Raw genomic sequence first — 21,689 nt, 5'->3', positions numbered from 1 at the left:
AAACATGCTTTGATAATTACAGAACTACATATTCAAGCCATGATAATAAAAGAGGTTACAATAGATACATTTCTCAAAAGTTCAGTGGTCATTCTGTTTCGGCTCATTCAAGTTGTAGGTTGAGGTAAATTCATTGGACCAGTTTTGCCAGAGTGTTTCATAACATTCTACTGAGGAAAATGACTCATTGAAAAGTCCAGTGTGTTGACTGAATGCTTCGTATTCACATCTTAGAAGATTTATATTAGTATGTTAAATAATTTTAGAAATCTTGATTGGGAGAAACTCTAATTTTGCTTTTAAACCAGTATTTTCAAAACTTATTTAACACAAAATTTTCTCAGATAATCATATAAATATCCTGCAAGTTATGTTCAAGACCTTATAATTTTGCAAACACTAAATTATACCTTTTAACTCTAAAATCCTTCTTAACTACTTTCATCTTCCACTAATTTGAGTTTTAAATACTGTTCCTATTACCTGAACAAAATACAGCAAATCTATAAATGTAGTAACTGTTACCTTTATCATTAGATGAAACTTTATTTTACTTCTGTTTGATGAACTCACAGTCTAATACTACTAGACAGATATTTAATAAAGTTCAGGAATCAGAGTACATTTACTTGTGTCCCAGAGTTAACATGGTTCTCTCTTGAGAAGAGGAAGTATTATATTATACATCATAATATCACCCTCTCCTTCAGCTTTTTAAATTCCTCTTAGGATTTGACTTCATAAAATTAAGACTAAATTGTTAAAGACATAAAATTGTTACAAGTACTACTCTTCATGGGAAAGATCTTGAAATGGTAAAAGATGGCCTTTAATAAATGATTGGATGTTTTATTAATCTGAGTTATGCCATACAAATCTTTGTTAGAGTATTAAGAATATTTTTTTTTTCCACTTTAGGATGGAACTTAGATGTGTCATAGCAGTCATACGCCATGGGGATCGAACTCCAAAACAAAAAATGAAAATGGAAGTGAGGCATCAAAAGTATGTTTCAAGAGGAATATTTAATACTCATGTTATAATTTTAATATTTTTGATGAATGTTAATCTCTTGATTAATTCATCATATAGAAAGATGTTTGACTACTATTTCTTGGCTATAAATATTCAAACCACTGAATGCATAGAAGTTCATTTAAAGTAATTTAAATTCCAACATCTAAACATTATTGTGGTAATGTACATAAATATCAGTCTGACTTGGCTTTCATTTGTTGACATAAATGGTTCTATTTAATTTTGGCTTATCATTCTGTTGCATTGCATTCTGAGACTTACTCGTCTTTCAGTCTTTTAGGAAGAAAATTAGTTGGAAGCTTCTATTATTCAGTGTTTGATTTGGATATGGCAAAATATAAAAACCTAAACTATCAAATATGTATTTACATTAGTATTTTTTAATGTGTATGCAGTGACCTTGATGAATGCAATAATATTTTGCATTAAAATTGTGTGTTCAGTTTCAGTCATGAGAAAAGTTTTAAAAGTAATACGGCAACCATTAGTTTGATATAGTTTAGGAAAGTGCTAATTTTATAAGTAAAGGTAGAGCAAAAACAGCTGAGTACACTAGAACACTACTATAGTCCCAGATACTCAGGAGGCTGAGGCAAGTTCACTTCAGGCCTGCTTGAGAAGCATAAGGCCTGTCTCTAAGAGGAAAAAAAAAAATAGCAGAGGAGCAATATGGCATAATGAAATAGGACAAACAGTACTGAAAGTCCATAGATTTTTTTTTAATTCCAACCCCATATTTATTGCTTTATTAAATTAACTATACTGTGGTAGTATTAATTATTACAAGTGACTAACAGTGTTCTCTTTTTTATAAGATTTTTTGATCTTTTTGAAAAGTGTGATGGATATAAATCGGGGAAGTTAAAACTCAAAAAGCCAAAACAGTTACAGGCAAGTGTATTTGCTTTCTTGTTGAGTTTTAAATTTTTAATGGTGAAATTACATAAAAATTCAGTTCCTTATTAACTTATTTTATAGGAAGTGCTGGATATTGCACGACAGCTTCTTATGGAGCTAGGACAAAATAATGATTCTGAAATTGAGGAAAACAAACCAAAGCTTGAACAACTTAAGACTGTATTGGAGATGTGAGTATATTTTGGAACTCTTAGTTGTAATAATTACTTATGTTTCTCTTTTTTGTGTGTAGTGATAGGGTTTGAAACCAGGGACTGAGACACGTGCCATCTTCCTCTGAGCCATATAACCAGCCCCTAGTTCTCCTTTTGTGTATGTGTGATTTTTCCATTTTAATTTTCTCTGGTTTGATCATTTTGCATTTTACTATTAAAACTGAAGAAATTTGAGTAAAAATTTAACGTGATAAAATTGTTTTTGAAAATTATTTTAGCATTATTTTTAATTTCAATAAAATTAAAAGGAGACATCAAATTTGTGTCTTCTGTGAAATACTATTTCGATTGAAGATATATTACCAACTTGACCCCAGATTCAGGGCTGTTTAAATAAAAAAAAAAAAAAAACTATGTTTTCATCAAGTAAAATTGAGGCCCACTAATATTCAAATAGAGGTTTTATATATTTGACTACTTATTATCTTATTTCCTTTATTATTTAAAGATACATAAATTTATATTTGTACATGTCTCTATACTTTGTCATCTCTTCTGAATTGTCTTAACTTTGTAAAAACTTTTGTAATTTTTTTGTTTTCTATGGAATAGAATGACTACCTATGGTACAAATTTCTGCTGGATGTGTTAGATGTGTTAAAGAGTGCATCAAAGCAGTTACAAATAGAAGGGGATATTCATGTGTGACAATTAGTTTTTCTCTACATAGATTTTAGTTTTCCTTTAGGAGATAACACTTCATGAATATTGTCCATTCTGCTCACCATTTTGTTTTGCAGGTATGGTCATTTTTCTGGAATCAACCGTAAGGTCCAATTAACCTATCTCCCTCATGGTTGTCCTAAAACATCTAGTGAAGAGGAAGGTAATGCATTTTTACTGCCTACTATGTTTAACATATATATAGTGACCTAATTCATTACCTTTAGGCCATTTTCTGCTTAATAGTTTAGAGATTGGCATGTTAACTAAAAGAAAAATAAAATGGAGTTTTGTTAACAGTGATTCTATCTTTTAGATAAATGATATACTTTTTATTATTTAACTTATGTAAGGATAGATTTTATTATTTTGAAAACTGCTTAGGACTTCTCTTTTATCTGAGATTTTTTCAGAAAGTTATTTATGTATAGCTAAGTGATATTTAATGGGCCCCATTCTTCCTTTATTGATAGAAGTGAAAAAAGTATACAGGAAGAGAGCTCAAAAAGTAGAAAAATGAATATTTGAAAATATACACAATGTGTTTCTAAAGTAAATTGATATTTTTCTCCACCCAGTAAACAGGAATATGTATTTAAATAAGGTTGGTATCCTAGAAGCATTCAACACAAAGCTCCAAAAATAACATTTAACTTTCAAAATCCCTTATGTGTAGCTAGAAGGTACTTTTATACAATATTTTTAATAATTGTATCTGAGATAAAGTTTCATAGTTTGGAATTTTCCACTTGTGGCATCATGTGAGCAATCAAAAAGTGCTAATTTTGGATTTCAGAATTTCAGCTTTAGGAAAATCAACCCACTTAACCTTGAATAATTAATCTTGCCTATCATAGTAGCAAAGTGTTTTCTTTCCTTTTTTAATCTAGTAATAAAGAATGCTGATGAATACAGTCTGACAGGAGTTTAGTCTGCTGGTAGAATATAATTAATACAACATCTTGAAAAGTAATTTGGCAATCAAAATCTTCAAAAAATGTTCCTGTACTTTTCTGTTAAAAATGTTAAAATAATAAACATTTTAAATTTAGTTTTTCCACTTTATTGAAATATATACATATATATACATGTATATTTATGTGTGTATATATATGTATGTATGTATGTATTGTATATATATTGTACCGAATGAAGTTCCTATGCTTTGACTTTAATTCTGTTTATAAGAATCTATCCTAAGGAAGTAATTGGATGTTCAGAGAAAGATTTATCTGTAGAGATATTCACAGTGGCATTATTTATAGTAGCAAAATTGAAGTCATAATTATATTAAATGAAAAATGGGTTTGAATATGTTAAACTTTTTTATTTTAACATTTGACACCTTGCCGTTATGTCACACTTTGTAATTAAGAGCAATACAGATTAATTCCCAGTATTTATGATCAAAAGTTTTCTGTAACAATTATAATAAAAACTCTAGTTAACTATCTTTCCATAAATTATTAACCTGCATGGTGAAGCACATATAGGTGCTAAGAAGCCCCAGGGGAAAGGATGATTTTCTGTTACTTTTAATGAATTATAATTATTTAGTGTTTATAATATTTATTTTTGAATACCATTGTTTCTAAAATCCAACACAGACAGATCTTAAGGCCTTGATAAAGGACAGGTCAAAATTAAGTACAGAAACTCATTCACTTATGATGCCTCCTCAATGTCTGAGAACTAACTTCTATCAGGAACTAAAAGAGATTCCACAATTCTAAATTTAAAAAGCTACTCTTTGCTACGTTTCATTGTTAGCATAAAATTTATTAGACTGCGTAAAATTTGCACTAGAATAAATATTAGGATATCATCCCACATCTTCCTAAAAATTATGGGGATCACTGATTCCTAATCATAAAAACATACATATTTTCTTCACTTTAGTTAAAATATTTTATGTGACACTGTGCAGAAGACAATTGATAGATAAGTTCTGGACTTTGGCATCAAAGAGCTCATAATCGAGCAGGTACACCATGACTGAATTAAATACATTGTACAGATGGTTATGAGAGTAGAGAAGGGAGAAGCAGTACTTCTCTGGAGAAAATTGAGAGTACTTCTCTGGAGAAAATTGAAAGAGACTTGATATTTCAATAAAATTTTAATGGGAAGAGCAATGGTATTCCTGATGGAAGCAACAACCTACAAAGATAGGCACATTTAGAGAATAAAATAATTATATATGGACTAACTCAACTACAGAAGAGAACACAGAGAAAAAAGTTTGGCACATGTCTGTTTAGAAAAACAAACCTTATATTTGTTTTATCTGTTCATGTGCATCTTACAGACAGCCGAAGAGAAGAGCCATCCTTACTTTTGGTTTTAAAATGGGGAGGAGAATTAACCCCTGCAGGTAGAGTCCAGGCTGAAGAACTTGGAAGAGCTTTCAGGTGTATGTATCCCGGAGGTCAAGGTAAATGTTGGAATTATTTTTTTTAATATTATTTTAGTTGTTGGTGGATCTTTCTTTTATTTATTTATTTTTATGTGGTGCTGAGGATTGAGCCCAGTGCCTCACAAGTGCTAGGCTAGTGCTCTACCACTGAGCTACAGCCCCAGCTCATATGTTGGATTTTTTTGAATTTGATTAAATTCATACAGTTTTTTCATATTCTTTTTTATTTTGTGATACTAGTAAATATTTCTGGAAATACAGTGAGATAAAAATATAGCTTAAGTGATTTGAGGATTTATTTTCAGGAGATTATGCAGGGTTTCCTGGTTGTGGTTTGCTTCGATTACATAGTACCTACCGTCATGACCTCAAAATATATGCCTCTGATGAAGGACGAGTCCAGATGACTGCAGCAGCTTTCGCAAAGGTATAAATCGATGTGTTTTTTAAAATTATTGGATAATTCTAAAAATTGCATTTTTAAGATTATTGCTAGGGCAGTATTTTAAAATTCCAAATTTGGAACTTCCAACTAAAGCCATCAACTGACAATGATAACTATATTATTAATAATATTTACTTTTTAAAAATACTTAGCTTATACATTATGAAATTCAGATGTAACAATTATGAAACTTTCTATTATTTTGCACATTAATTTTTAAATTTTTTATTTCATTTAATGTTTAGGGTCTGTTGGCTTTAGAAGGAGAGCTTACACCTATTCTAGTTCAGATGGTGAAAAGTGCAAATATGAATGGTCTTTTGGATAGTGATAGTGACTCTTTAAGCAGTTGTCAACAACGTGTGAAAGCAAGACTTCATGAAATACTTCAGAAAGACAGAGATTTTACTGCTGAAGATTATGAAAAGGTGGGTCTTAGTAAACATTTCTGTCATTTATGTGAAGAAAAAATGCATGAAACAGTAATGTAGAGCTCGTTATATTATAAAGCAAATACTCATGATATCATCAGGTAGAGCAGTAGAACACTGGACTAGTTTTGTCCCCTGTCTACCCTTCCCGTCTCAATTGCAACTCATTCCTGTCTTCTTGGAATAACTACCATCCTGAGTTTTTTAAGTTGTTCTTTTTATAATCTTATCATATCCAGAATACTTACTTGGATTAACATAAAAGTATTAGTCATGTGTCTAAGCATTGCAGTCCCATTTTTGGCTTTTTTCCCCCTGTAAGTTTATTTATTTTTGTTAACTTTCTTCTTATAAAAGTCATATTTTATTTTTTTTTAGTTTTCATATGTGGGAAGAAACATGTGATACTTATCTTTCTGTGTCTGGCTTATTTAACTTAAAATGAGGATCTCCAATTTCATCTGTTTTCCTGAAAATGACAGAATTTCATTCTTTATGACTGAGTAGTGCTTCATTGTGTATATATGCCATATTTTCTTCATCCATTCATCAGTAGATGGTACCTAGGCTGATTCCAAATTTTGGCTATTGCGAATTGTGCCACAATAAACATGGGTGTGCAGGTATCTCTTTCGTATACTGACTTCATTTCCTTCAGGTATATTTCAAAGAGTGGTTTACTTGAATCATAAAGTAGTTCTGTTTAGGTTTGAAACCTAAATCTTCATATAGTTTTCCACAATGGTGGTACTAATTTCTATATCCCCCAGCCTTCTATAAAGGTTCCTTTTTCTACATATCCTTGCCAGCTTTTGTTTTTTTTCTTTTGTTTTTTTATGATAGTCATTCTTACCGTAGTGAGATGGAATCTTATTGTAGTTTTGATTTGCATTTCTTTCATGGTCAAAGATATTGAGGATTTTTTCATATATTTATTGTTCATTTGTATATCTTTTGTTGAGAGGTATCCATTCAGATCATTTACCCATTTTTTGATTGGGTGACTCATTTTTTTTTAATGTTGAATTTTGTGCATCCTTTATATATTCTTTTATTTTAAACTTTAAATTTAGTTTGTTGTATTAAGGATTGAATCCAGGGCCTCTGCACATGCTAGGCAAGTATTCTTCCACTGAGCTATATTCCCAGGCTTTTTAATTTTATTTTGAGAAAGGGTTTCATGAAGTTGCCGAGGTTGGCCTCAAACTTGAACTCTTCCTGCCTCAGCCCCCTGAGTTACTGGGATTGCAATCATGCACCACTATGCCTCGAATATTTAAAATAAATGAATGACAAAAATTATAAATGCTTATTTTGTACAACATGACCTTTGGAAATAAAAATCCATGATCCTCATCATTAAATGAGGTAATTAATATATACATTAGCTCACATAAAATTTTTGTGGTGAAAATACTTCAAAACCACCCCTCTATTCTCTGCTTTTATGAGTTCAACTTTTTTAGATTCCACATACAAGTGAGATCATATTTATCTTTCTGTGCCTGGTTTTTTTTCACTTCCCAAAATGTCCTCTAGTTTTATTTGTTGTTGTTGTTGTAAGTGACAGCATTTCCTTCTTTTTAAAGGCTGGATAGTAATTTTTTTGTTTTTCTGTATCATATTTTGTTTATCCATTCATCCACTGATGGGCAATTAGAACACTTCCATATTTTAGCTATTGTGAACAGTGCTGCAAAGAACATAGAATATAGATGTCTCTTCAATGTACTTATTACATTTCCCTTGGATTTATACCTAGAAATAAGATATGTGTAGTTCTGTTTTTTGTGCAACCTCCACGCTGCTTTCTTTAATGACTGTATTAATTTACTTTGTGCCATATTTTTTAAAACTTTGTATACTAGAATATAGTTTCTTTTATGTCTGACTTCTTTTGCTCAATACTATGCTTCTGAAATACATTTATAATGTTGACTATTTCCATAGTTAATATCCACTACTGTTAAGTTCTCTATTTTAGTGTTAGCAGATTTTTCTGTAGAAGATCAGATGGTAAATATTTTAGGCTTGGGTCAAATATAGTTTGTGTTGCATGTTCTTGTTTTGACTACCCTACCACCTTTTTTTTCCCCTCTGGTCCTGTGGAGTTAACCCGGGAGTGCTTAACCACTGAGCTACATCCCCAACCCTTTTCATTTTTTTTCTTTTGAGACAGGGTTTCACTAAGTTGCTGAGGCTGGCCTCAAACTTGCAATCCTCCTGCCTCAACTTCCTCAGTCACTGGGATTATACACATGTGCCACTGTGCCTGGCTTTAACTACCCTTTAAAAATATAGAAACCATTCTTAGATCCTGGGCTATGCCACAGGTCACATTTGGCCTGCAGAAATTTGTTTGTTGACCTATGTTCTATTTTATGAATATTTTATAATTTATGTATGCTTTCCACTATTTTTACAATTTGGGGCTGTTATGACTAATGCTGCTATGAACATCCTTGTATGCCTCCTGGTGCATGTGTATATAATTTTGGGAGGGGTATGTTCTGGGAGTGGAATTGTGAACCACAATACACTTAACATTTAATATTAGTAGATAAACTGTTTTTGAAGTTTTTGAAACTTTTGAACTCCCAAGTTCACGAAAGTTGTCGTTGTTCCAAATATTTTCCATTGTAGGGATTCTTAAGACTATTCAATTTTTGGTCGTTCTGGTAAATGTATCTAGGATATATTCACTGGAGTTTTAATGTTAATTAACAATTTAGATAATCGTCTTTCATGAGGAATTCTTTTCAGATCTCTTATCCTTCTCTTCTAGTTGGTGTCTGTGCTTTTTTTTATTGATTGATGTTTTGGATATGAGTTCTTTGTTGTATATATACTAGTTACCATTGCATGTTCTGAGCATTAATAAAATCTTTTCAAACAGAAGTTCTTTTTTCGTGAATTCTAAGATCATTTTTTTCCTTTATGATTAGCGTATTTTAATGTAATGTTTAAAGTACATTTTTTTAAACAAAAATTGTAAGATATTCTCCTGTAGATCTTCTATAATTTTACCATTTTGCCCATCACATTTATCTGCAATCCAGACAAAGTTGACTTTTGTGTGTCCTGTGAGGTAAAGAGATGAAGTAGTTTTATTTTTTTCCCCTGCAACTCTGTGTACAGGCAGGTGTTTCAGCATCACCTGAAAAGACTGCTGTCCTTTCCTTACCATATTGTAATGCCATCTTTATCAGATATGGGTAGTCTGTTTTTGAAGTCTATTTGTTAATCCTTGTGTAGTGCCAATGAATAAGATCTTTGAAATCCATATGGGCCCTTCTTCAAGTATTTCTTGGCTTTTCTCACATTTCCATTTAAAATTTAAAATAAGCTTGGTCAGAAATACTTTGGGGATTTTTATATGAATTGAATGAAATCTGTAGTTTGTAGATTTACATCTTTTATCTAGACTTTTAATCTGTGAATGTAGTGTGGTTCATTCTTTAGATTTTAAACAATGGTTTCAATAATGTTTTACAATTTCCTACATTAAAGTCTTGCACATCTTTGTTAGATTTAGGTTGAGTTAATTGACATTTTTAATTCTCTTACGTATGATGCTTCTTTAAAATTTTCATTCTCCTTTGCGAGATAGAAACATAATTCGCTTTTAAATATTAGCAATATGTGCATCAACCTTGTTGAGCTCATCAATTTCTCACAGTTTATTTAGATTTTTTTATTTTGTTTTTTTGCTTTTGTTTGTTCGTTTTTGCAGTACTGGGGATAATCCCAGGGCCTTGCCAGGCTAGGCAAGCACTCTACCACTGACATACATCCCCAGCCCTTTTTATTTTAAGACAGTCTCAGACCAGGTTGGCCTTGAACTTGTGATCCTCCTGCCTCAGTCTTTAGATTCTAGGATTTCAGGTGTGTTCCACTGTGCCCTGGTTTTTGATTCTTTAAAAGAATACTCACAGTGTTTTTATTTCCCAGTCTTTATTATATGTTTTTAAAATTTTTACTTGCCTTAGTTCAATGCCTAGGATCCTCCAAACATTATTAAATGGAAGTAACATTTCTTTTCTTGTTCATGTTCTCTAAAAAAATGCTTTTAACATTTTCCCAGTAAGCATGAAGTTTTCTGTAGATAATTTTTAATGATTACTGTTTTTCAAAGTAAAGAAATTCCATTCTATTCCTATTTTGCTGATTAGCATGGAAATTAATTTTATTGTTTCTTTTTGTCTGTTGAATTATGTATGCTTTTCTAAAATGTGAACCTAACCTTGATCCTAGAATAAGCTCAATTTTTATGTATTATCTTTGTATATATCACTGATTTTGAGTTTACTAATATTTTTGGTTAGGAGTTTTGTGTTTGTATTCCTGAATTAGACTGGCCTTTTCTTTTTTTGTTTTTGTTATATCTCTGCTTCCAGTGTAATAATTACACTAGGCTTGTAAAATTAGCTAGGAAGTGCTTCCTATTTGATGGAAATGATTTATGTGCAAATGTTTCATTACTTTCTGCTTAAATGTATTGTAAATACTATGGCAAATCCTGTGGAAGTTTAGTTTGTGGAAAAGTTAATAATTATGATATCAAGAATAGTCTGGTACTCCTCAGTTATGTCTTTGTGAATATTGCTATGTTCTTCTATAAGTTTTCATAACTATCCTTTAAGTTCTTTGCTCTGTGTGCAGAATCTGTAGAGATGATCTTTTTTGTTTCATTGCATTGTTCCTTGTTTCTTTTGTCTTGATTAGTTTACCCATGGTTGATTAGTTTTATTAGTCCTTTCAAAGAACCATTGTTTAAATTTGTTGGTTCTGTGAATTATGGGCTTGTTTTCTACTTGATTAATTTTTTATTATTTAATATATTCTAGTTCTGAAGTTTTTACTTTTTAATTATTGAAAACTTAAATCATTAATGTTCAGTCTTCTATGAAATAGTCACTGTAAGCTTTTCTTGATGTAATCCTTTAATTCCATCTTGAATTTTGAATTTTATGTTGTTTAGAACATTTTTTGATTTCCTTTGTGATCTTCATAGATGGATGGATTATTTAGAAGTATATTTTTAAAATTTCCAGGGGCTGGGGAGATAGTTCAGTTGGTAGAGTGCTTGCCTTGCAAGCACAAGGCCCTGGGTTTGATCCCCAGCACTGCAAAAAAAAAAAAAAAAAAAAAAAAAAAAAAATTTCCAAACTTAAGGCATTTTAAAGTCATACATTTATTTCTAGTTTCATATCATTTTGGGAAAAGCAAAAGCTGTTTCTTACCTTTCTGTTATGTGTTAAAATTTCTCACAAAATTATAGATTTTTATCATCTTTATATTCTCTTAATCCTCGCCTTTCATATTTTGTTTCCATATTATTACTTACATACAAATTTAGAATTGATACATATTTCAATTAGTTATTTTGGTATCAATATTTTAAGTGCTACATGTTTACATAAATTGAGTACCCCTTATCTGAAAAACGGAAATGCAAAGGTTCTACAGTTCAAAACTATTAGAGGACCAATCTATATCAAAGTGAAAAATTTCACACCTGACCGCACATGATAGGTGATAGAATGTAGGTACACTAAAAATATTGTATGAAATTACTCACGGGCTATGTATAAGATGTACAAGGTGCACTTGAAACTTAAATTAATTTTATGTTCAGGTTGAGATCTATCCTTAAGACATCTCATTGTGTATAAGTAAATAAAAATTCAGAAAAATCTGAAAAAAAATTCAAAATTTGAACCACTACTGATTCCCAGCATTTCTCATAAAGGATACTCAACTTGTGCTACCTGTTTTTATTTTTTCCATCCTTCTTTGCTTTGTTGAAATCAGTCAAATTTATTAAATAATTATTTTTATTCCTGTGTTATTTGAAACATATATTTGATTCTATTTGCTTTTTGGTAGCCCCAGAGATAAGTATAGGTATCTGTTCTGAGATTTAGCTGCTTTCATTTGCTCTACCCCCTTCCTGAAAGTGCAGGAACCCAAGAAAAGTGCTTTTCAAACTCTACCTTGTATATTAACCATCCAGGGTTAGGACTAGGAGTCTTCATTTTCAATAAGCTTCCTGTTCATGTCAGTGATGCTAGTCATTGGATTACATAGTCAGCAACAAGGCCTAAAGTCATTGTAATATTTGTACAACTTGTGACTTATGTACTATTAGTATTTTGTATTTTAATTCAGTGTATTTTAAACCTTATAATGTCATTGTTATTGTTATTTTTTATAATCATTATTCACTTAATCTGCTAATTTATCATTTTTCATTTTTCTGGAACCAACTATTTAGTTTTATTAAAAATAGTTACATTTACAAATATAATTATATAATTATAGGATACATTATGATAATTTAATATGTGTATATAGTGTGTCACTATAAAGTCAGGTTGCTTAGTATTTCTGTTTACCATTTCCTTGTGTTTGGAGCCTTTAAACTCCTTTTTTGTACTTATTCATAAAATATATAATATATTGGTATAAATGAAATCAATTATGCTGTAGAACACCAAAACGTATTCCTTCTATCAAACTATATTTTGTTATTCATTTTCCAACCTACTTTTATCCCCTTTCCACTCTCCTTCCTAATTCTAATAATTACTGTTCTCTCTTTGAAATCAATCAGCCTTTCAGCTTCCATATATGGGAAGAACATGTGATACTTGTCTCACTGTCTGACTTATTTCACTTAATGTCCTCCATTTCCTCCCACTTTCCTATATGACAGGTTTTCATTCTTTTTTTTTTTTTTAATTTATTTTTATTGTAAACAAATGGGATACGTGTTGTTTCAGTTTACATGGAGTAACAGCATACCATTTGCATATTCATATATTTACATAGAGTAATGATGTTTGATTCATTCTGTTATTTTTTTCCTTCCCCCCCACCCCTCCCACATCTTTTCCCTCTATACAGTCCCTCCTTTCTCCATTCTTGTCCCCCTCCCACCCCCCATTAAGTGTCCCCATCCGCTTATCAGTGAGATCATTCCTCTTTTGGATTTTTGAGATTACTTATCTCACTTAACATGATATTCTCCAATTTCATCCATTTGCCTGCAAATGCCATAATTTTATTATTCTTTATAGCTGAGTAATATTCCATTGTGTATATATATATATATATATATATATATATATATATATATACACCACAGTTTCTTTATCCATTCATCAATTGAAGGGCATCTAGGTTGGTTCCATAGTCTGGCTATTGTGAATTGAGCCGCTATGAACATTGATGTGGCTGTATCTCTGTAGTATGCTGATTTTAAGTCCTTTGGGTATAGGCCGAGGAGTGGGATAACTGGGTCAAATGGTAGGTCCATTCCTAGTTTTCTAAGGAATCTCCACACTGCTTTCCAGAGTGGCTGCACTAATTTGCAGTCCCACCAGCAATGTATGAGTGTACCTTTTTCCCCACATCCTCTCCAACACCTATTGTTGCTTGCATTCTTGATAATCGCCATTCTAATTGGGGTGAGATGGAATCTTAGTGTAGTTTTGATTTGCATTTCTCTTATTACTAAAGATGTTGAACATTTTTTCATATATCTGTTGATTGCTTGTACATCTTCTTCTGTGAAGTATCTGTTCATATCCTTAGATCATTTCTTGACTGGGTTATTTGTATTCTTGGTATAGAGTTTTTTGAGTTCTTTATAGATTCTGGAAATTAGTGCTCTGTCTGAAGTATGAGTGGCAAAGATATTCTCCCACTCTGTAGGCTCTCTCTTCGCACTGCTGATAGTTTCCTTTGCTGAGAGAAAGCTATTTAGTTTGAATCTATCCCAGTTATTGATTCTTGCTTTTATTTCTTGTGCTATGGAAGTCCTGTTAAGGAAGTCTGATCCTAAGCCAACAAGGTGAAGATTTGGACCTACTTTTTCTTCTATAAGATGCAGGGTCTCTGGTCTGATTTCAAGGTCCTTGATCCATTTTGAGTTGATTTTTGTGCAGGGTGAGAGATATGGGTTTAGTTTCATTCTGTTGCATATGGATTTCCAGTTTTCCCAGCACCATTTGTTGAAGAGGCTATCTTTTCTCCTTTGCATATTTTTGGCCCCTTTGTCTAGTATGAGAAAATTTTATTTATTTGGGTTTCTGTCCGTGTCCTCTATTCTGTACCATTGATCTACCTGTCTATTTTGGTGCCAATACCATGCTGTTTTTGTTACTATTGCTTTGTACTATAGTTGAAGTTCTGATATTGCGATACCCCCTGCTTCATTTTTCCTGCTAAGGATTACTTTAGCTATTCTGGGTTTCTTATTCTTCCAGATGAATTTTATGATTGCTTGCTCTATTTCTGTGAGGTACGTCATTGGGATTTTAATTGGAATTGCATTGAATCTGTATAGCACTTTTGGTAATATGGCCATTTTGACAGTATTAATTCTGCCTGTCCAAGAACAAGGGAGATCTTTCCATCTTCTAAGGTCTTCCTTAATTTCTTTCTTCAGTGTTTTGTAGTTTTCATTGTAGAGATCTTTTACCTCTTTGGTTAGATTGATACCCAAGTATTTTTTTTTTTTTTTTTTTTTTTTGAGGCTATTGCAAATGGAGTTGTTTTCCTCATTTCCCTTTCAGCTGTTTCATCGCTTGCGTATAAAAATGCTGTAGATTTATGCGTGTTGATTTTATAGCCTGCTATTTTGCTGAATTCATTGATGAGGTCTCGAAGTTTTCTGGAGGAGGTTTCTGGATCCTCTAAATATAGAATCATGTCATCCGTAAATAGTGACAGCTTAAGTTCCTCTTTTCCTATTCGTATCCCTTTAATTTCTTTAGTCTGCCTGATTGCTCTGGCTAGAGTTTCGAGGACAATGTTGAATAGAAGTGGTGAAAGAGGACATCCCTGTCTTGTTCCCGTTTTTAAAGGGAATGGTTTCAGTTTTTCTCCATTAAGAATGATGTTGGCCATGGGCTTAGTATAAATAGCCTTTACAATGTTCAGGTATGTTCCTACTATCCCTATTTTTTCTAGTGTTTTCAGCATGAAGGGGTGTTGTATATTGTCAAATGCTTTTTCTGCATCAATTGAAATAACCATATGATTCTTATCCTTAAGTCTATTGACATGATGGATTACGTTGATTGATTTATGGATGTTAAACCATCCTTGCACTCCAGGAATGAACCCCACTTGATCGTGGTGCACAATTTTCTTAATATGTTTTTGGATACGTTTTGCCAATATTTTGTTAAGGATCTTAGCATCTATATTCATCAAGGATATTGGTCTAAAATTTTCTTTCCTTGATGTGTCTTTTCCTGGTTTGGGTATGAGGGTGATATTAGCTTCATAGAATGAGTTCGGTAGGGTACCCTCCTTTTCTATTTCCTGGAATACTTTGAGAAGTATTGGAATGAGTTCTTCTTTGAAGGTCTTGTAGAACTCGGCTGAGAATCCGTCTGGTCCTGGGCTTTTCTTGGATGGTAGATTTTTAATGGCTTCTTCTATTTCATTGCTTGATATTGATCGGTTTAAATCGTGTATGTCCTCCTGGTTCAGTTTGGGAGGAGCATATGTCTCTAGAAATTTGTCAATGTCTTCGGTACTTTCTATTTTGTTGGAATACAGATTTTCAAAGTAGCTTCTCATTATGTTCTGTATCTCAGTGGTGTCTGTTGTGATATATCCTTTTGCATCATGTATTTTAGTAATTTGAGTCTTCTCTCTCCTTCTCTTTGTTAGTGTGGCTAAGGGTTTATCTATTTTGTTTACTTTCTCAAAGAACCAACTTTTTGTTATGTCAAGTTTTTGAATAGTTTCTTTTGTTTCAATTTCATTGATTTCAGCTCTGATTTTAATTATTTCCTGTCTTCTACTACTTTTGGTGTTATTCTGTTCTTCTTTTTCTAGGGCTTTGAGCTGTAATGTTAGGTCATTTAATTGTTGACTTTTCCTTCTTTTCAGGAATGCACTCCATGCAATGAATTTTCCTCTTAGTACCGCTTTCATAGTGTCCCAGAGATTTTGATATGTTGTATCATCATTCTCATTGACCTCTAAGAATTTTTTAATCTCCTCCCTGATGTTTTTTGTTATCCATGTTTCATTCAATAGCATATTATTTAGTCTCCAAGTGTTGGAGTAATTTCCTTTTTTTACTTTATCATTGATTTCTACTCTCAGTCCATTATAATCTGATAGAACACAAGGCAGTATCTCTATTTTTTTGCATTTCCTAAGGGCTGCTTTGTGGCATAACTTATGGTCTATTTTCGAGAAGGTTCCATGTGCTGCTGAGAAGAAAGTGTATCCGCTCGTTGATGGATGGAATATTCTATATATGTCTATTAAGTCTAGGCTATTGATTGTGTTATTGAGTTCTATGGTTTCTTTGGTTGGATTTTGTTTGGAAGATCTATCTAGTGGTGACAGTGGTGCGTTAACGTCGCCCAGAATTTTTGTGTTGTGGTCTATGTGATTCTTGAAATTGAGAAGGATTTGTTTGATGTACAGGGATGCACCATTGTTTGGGGCATAAATATTTACTATCGTTATGTCTTCCTGATTTATGGTTCCCTTAAGCAGTGTGAAATGTCCTTCTTTATCCCTTCTGACTAACTTTGGCTTGAAGTCCACTTTATCTGATATAAGGATGGAAACCCCCGCTTTTTTACTGAGTCCATGTGTGTGGTAGGTTTTTTCCCATCCTTTCACCTTTAGTCTGTGGATGTCTTTTTCTATGAGATGAGTCTCTTGCAGGCAGCATATTGTTGGGTCTTTCTTTTTAATCCATTCTGCCAGTCTATGTCTTTTGATTGATGAGTTTAGGCCATTAACATTCAGGGTTATTACTGAGAAATGATTTGTATTCCCGGTCATTTGGCTTATTTTTGGTTTTTAAGTTGGCTTGGTTTCTCCTTTGAGTGGTTTTTCTCTAAGGTAGTTCCTCCCTTTGCTGACCTACATTGTTGTTTTTCATTTCCTCCTCATGGAATATTTTGTTGAGAACATTCTGTAGTACAGGCTTTCTATTTGTAAATTCTTTTAACTTTTGTTTATCATGGAAGGATTTTATTTCATCTTCAAATCTGAAGGTTAGTTTTGCTGGTTATAGGATTCTTGGTTGGCAACCATGTTCTTTCAGAGCTTGAAATATGTTGCTCCAGGCCCTTCTAGCTTTTAGAGTCTGGGTTGAGAAATCAGCTGCTATCCGTATTGGTCTCCCCTTATATGTAATCTGATGCTTTTCTCTCGCAGCCTTCAAAATCCTATCTTTATTTTGAATGTTAGGCATTTTCATTATAATGTGCCTTGGTGTGGATCTGTTGTGATTTTGTGCATTTGGTGTTCTATAAGCCTCTTGTATTTGATTTTCCATTTCATTCTTCAGGTTTGGGAAATTTTCTGATATTATTTCATTGAATAGGTTGTTCATTCCTTTGGTTTGTATCTCTGTGCCTTCCTCAATCCCAATAATTCTTAAATTTGGTCTTTTCATGATGTCCCATAGTTCTTGGAGATTCTGTTCATGATTTCTTACCATCTTCTCTGTTTGGGCGACTTTATTTTCAAGATTAAATATTTTGTCTTCATTGTCTGAGGTTCTGTCCTCCAAGTGGTCTAGTCGGTTAGTGATGCTTTCCATTGAGTTTTTTATTTGGTTTATTGTCTCCTTCATTTCAAGGATTTCCGTTTGTTTTTTTTTTTTGAGAATCTCTATCTCTTTTTTGAAATGATCTTTTGCTTCCTGCAGGTGCTCTTTCAGCTTATTGGTATTATCATTCATTGCCTGCATTTGCTCTCTTATCTCATCCTTTGCTTTGTGAATCATCTAAATCATGTATAATCTGAAGTTCTTTTCTGACATTTCTTCTAACATACTGTCATTGGATTCTATTACTATAGAATCTAAATTTGTTTGGATCATTTTCTTCCCTTGTTTTTTCATGTTGTTCATGTATCTTCCCCTCTAGCGCTGCAGATCTGGGGTATTGCAGATTTCCCCCTATAGGCTTATAGTAGTCCAATAGGTGTCCAAAACCCTTTCTTTAAGGGGAGATCAATACTAGCAGTGCCCAAATCAGACACTATGCAATCCTAGACCAAATAGCCCCTATGGGAACAATAACATCATGTAAATAAGGGAGAAAGTGACTCTAGGGAACAGGTAAACAGAAGGAAAAGAAAGCAAGAAACGTTAAGAAATAAAAACTTAAATATTTTTTTTAAAAAGGAGAAAAAAGAAAATCTACTGTATAACAGTCATATACTAATGAAACCTCCCAGTGTTCAATAGCCTGATGTATGAGAGGTACCTGACAATGAGCTTCAAGCCTCCAGCCGGCGTCTCAGGATGGGGTTTGCCCCACCAGAAGATTGGAGCTACGACTTCTAGGATTGTCCAAGATGGCTGCTCTGGCTTCCAAATGTGTTGGCAAATGGGGAGCTGCAGCTCAGGGGTGGGTGTGGTCAGCTGGAGGTCCTGGAGACAGGATGCAGTTGGTCCGGCAGTGGTCCTGGAGGTCAGGTGTGATTGGTGTGGTTTTGGGATCCTGGAGGCCGGGTGCAATCAGTGGTCTGGGTTCCTGGTGATAGGGCACAGTCAGTTGGTCTGGGGGTCCTGGCGGCAGGGAGCGGTCAGTTGATGTGAGGCAGGGAGTGATCGGTCGGGCTGAGGGATCCTGGAGACGGGACTCAGTCAGTCCGGCCAGGGGTCCTATGGGGCCTGGCTGTTGTCTCAAAATGGCGGCAGCCACGTGTAATCAAACCTGCAGGTACTGCAACAGTGAACTTCTAGGCAGCAGCAGGCAGCTGGTTCTCCACTGGTGGTCCGCGGTCAGTCTGCTGGCAGCTGTTGGACGATCGGGAGGTGAGCCTCCAGCGTTGAGTGATGGATAGGGGTAAGGCAGGCGATGGACAGGGGAGAGGCAGGCAAATGGCGGATGATAGACGCCTGACAGTGAGCAATCTGCTCTCAAAAAAGGCGTCGATATGCTGGCAGATTGCAGGTGATCACAGCAGACAAATGGGGTAAAGAGCAGGGGATCGATAAGCAGGAAAAACTGCCTCACCGAGAAACAGAAATCCTCTGCTTGAATCCGGCGATGCGGAGCGATAAGGAATGCAGCCTCCCTCTAGACCGCCATCTTGGATCTCCGCTCATTCTTTTTTATATCTGAATAATATTCCGCTGTGCATATATCCCAGTTTCTTTATCCATTCATTTTCTGATGGGCATCTTAGTTCATTTCATATATTGACTATTGTGAATTCTTCTACAATAAACATGAGAGAATTATATCTTTTCAATATGCTGATTGCATTTTTCTAAATATATATCCAGTAGTGGGCTAGTTAGAGCATATGGAAGTTCTGTTTTTAATGTTTTGAAGAATGCCTAGACCATTCTCCCTAATGCCTATACTGATAAGAATTCCCTTTGTTCCTCATCCTTGCCAGCATTTGTTATTTTTTTACTTTTTTGACATTAGCCTTTTGACTGGAGTGAGTTGATATCTAATTGTGGTTTTGATTTGTAATTCTCTGATGACTGTTGATAGTGAGCATTTTTTCATATACTTGTTTGGCACTTGAATGCCTTCTGTTGAGAAATTTCTTTTTAGATGTTTTGCCCATTTGGTGATGATGATATGATGATTTTGTTGAGTTTTTTAAAGTTCCTTATATAGTCTGGATAATAATCTTGGTAAATTAATATTTGGCAAATATCTTCTCCCATTCTATAGGTTGTTTGTCTCTTTATTCCTTATTATGTCCTTTGGTATGCAGAATCTTCTTAATGTGATATAACACATTTGTTTACTTCTCCTTTGGGGGTCTTATTATATACTCTTGTCTTGAAGTGTTTCTTCTGTTTTTTTTTTTTTTTTCCAGTTGCTTCATGGTTTTCAGCATTTATATTTGTTTTGATCCATTTTGACTCTGTATATGAAGATATTGGTGTAGTTACATTCCTCTGCTTGTGAATATCCAGTTTTTCTAGCACTATTTTTTGAAGATACTGTTCTTTATGTTTTTGGCACCTTTGTTGAAAACTAGTGGTCTATTGGTATGTGATTTGTTTCTGGGTTCTATATTCTGTTCCATTGATCTATGTGATAGTTTTTATGCAAATACCATGTTGTATTGGTTACTGTATCCTTATATTATGTCTAGAGATAGGGCATCAAGATGCTTCTGGCTTTTTAAAATTTTTATTTATTTATTTTTTGCTTAAGATCATTTTGACTATTTGCTGTCATTTGTGGTTCCAAATGAATTTCAGGATTGCTTTTTCTATTTCTGTGAAGAATGTCCTTATTATTTTCATATGGATTGCTTTGAATCTATATGGCACTTTTGGTAGTATAGACATTTTCACAAGAATGATACTACAGTCCATGAACATGGAGATCTTTCCATTTATTTTGTCATCAATTATTCCCATTACATTATAATTTCCATTATAATGTTAATAACTTCTTTGGTTAAATGTATTCCTATGTGTATTATTATTAGTATTACTACTTCAATTTGTAATTTGTAGCTAATGGGGTTGCTTTCTTGGCTTCTTTTCCAGGAAGTCTGTTAACTGATATATAAAAATACTATTGATTTTTGTATGTTCACTCTATCTTGCAACTTTATTGGATTTTTTTTTTTTTGTTGTTTATTGTAACAGTCTTTTTGTAGAGTCTTCTATTTTTTTTTTTCTGTATATAGAATCATGTCATATACAAAACAAGGATAATTTATCTTCTTTCCTCCTTACTTGGGTCTTTTATTTTCTTCTGGCTAAATTAATTGCTCTGGCTAAAACTTCAGTACTATGTTGAGTAAAAATAGTGAAAAGGGGACATCCTTGCTTTGTTCAGTCACTAAAGGGAATGCTTTCAGCTTTCTTTGTGCAATTGGATGTTGTCTTTATTATGTTGAGATATGTTCCTTTTATACCTAACATTTTTGGGGGTGGGTACCAGGCATTGGACTCAGGGATACTCAGCCACTGAGCCACATTGCCAGCCCTATTTTGTATTTTACTTAGTGACAGGGTCTCACTGAGTTACTTAACATCCCTGCACCTCACTCTTGCTGAGGCTGGCTTTGAACTCATGATCCTCCTGCCTCAGTCTCCCAAGCTGCTGGGATTACAGGTGTGAGCCACCACACCCAGCTAACTGAGTTTTTTGAAGCTAACTGAGTTATCATGAAGGGATGTTGAATTTTGTTGAATACTTTTTTTTCACCTATTGATATGAATTGCATATATTGAACCATCTTTGCACTTACTAAGATAAAAAGATTATGATGTATAATCTTTTTGGTATACTGTTGGGTTTGATTTGCTCTTATCTGGTTGAGGATGTCTGTGTCTGTATGCATCTGGAATACTGGCTCACAGTTTATTTTGTGTGTGTGTGTCCCTTTCTGATTTAGGTATCAGGGTAATGCTGGTCTTCCAGAATGAATTTGAAATAGTTCCACCCTTTTTCATTCTTTGGGATAGTTTGAGAAGAATTGTTGTTAGTTGTTTTTTATTTTAATATTTTTAGTTATGGTTCAATACAATATCTTTATTATGGTTTTTTTTTTTTTTTTTTATGTGATGCTGAGAA

At 33.3% G+C, this 21,689-nt stretch overlaps 1 protein-coding gene across 28 annotated transcripts in view; it reads left to right on the top strand.

Annotated features, from left to right (window-relative positions):
- The window catches only part of PPIP5K2 (diphosphoinositol pentakisphosphate kinase 2), a 102,379-nt gene that overhangs the window by 24,683 nt on the left and 56,007 nt on the right, over nucleotides 1–21,689 (top strand). For 21 of the 28 annotated variants that reach the window (XR_013764795.1, XM_079145827.1, XM_079145853.1 and 18 more), the window contains exons 11-17: nucleotides 919–1,005; nucleotides 1,854–1,929; nucleotides 2,017–2,126; nucleotides 2,912–2,997; nucleotides 5,143–5,268; nucleotides 5,556–5,677; nucleotides 5,941–6,123. Coding sequence is in view for 27 of the 28 variants with exons in the window: in XM_079145827.1 (XP_079001953.1) it covers nucleotides 919–1,005; nucleotides 1,854–1,929; nucleotides 2,017–2,126; nucleotides 2,912–2,997; nucleotides 5,143–5,268; nucleotides 5,556–5,677; nucleotides 5,941–6,123 (790 nt within the window). In the remaining variant the exon portion in view is untranslated. Of the gene's footprint in view, nucleotides 1–918; nucleotides 1,006–1,853; nucleotides 1,934–2,016; nucleotides 2,127–2,911; nucleotides 2,998–5,142; nucleotides 5,269–5,555; nucleotides 5,678–5,940; nucleotides 6,124–21,689 lie in introns of all 28 variants that reach the window. The other 7 variants (XM_079145847.1, XM_079145849.1, XM_079145830.1 and 4 more) reach the window with 2 other exon arrangements.

The sequence above is a fragment of the Sciurus vulgaris genome, assembly GCF_902686455.1.
Source record: "Sciurus vulgaris genome assembly, chromosome: 6".
Classification (NCBI taxonomy): domain Eukaryota; kingdom Metazoa; phylum Chordata; class Mammalia; order Rodentia; family Sciuridae; genus Sciurus; species Sciurus vulgaris.
The sequence above is the reverse complement of the archived record's forward strand: the minus strand, read 5'-3'. Positions and strand labels throughout refer to the sequence as shown.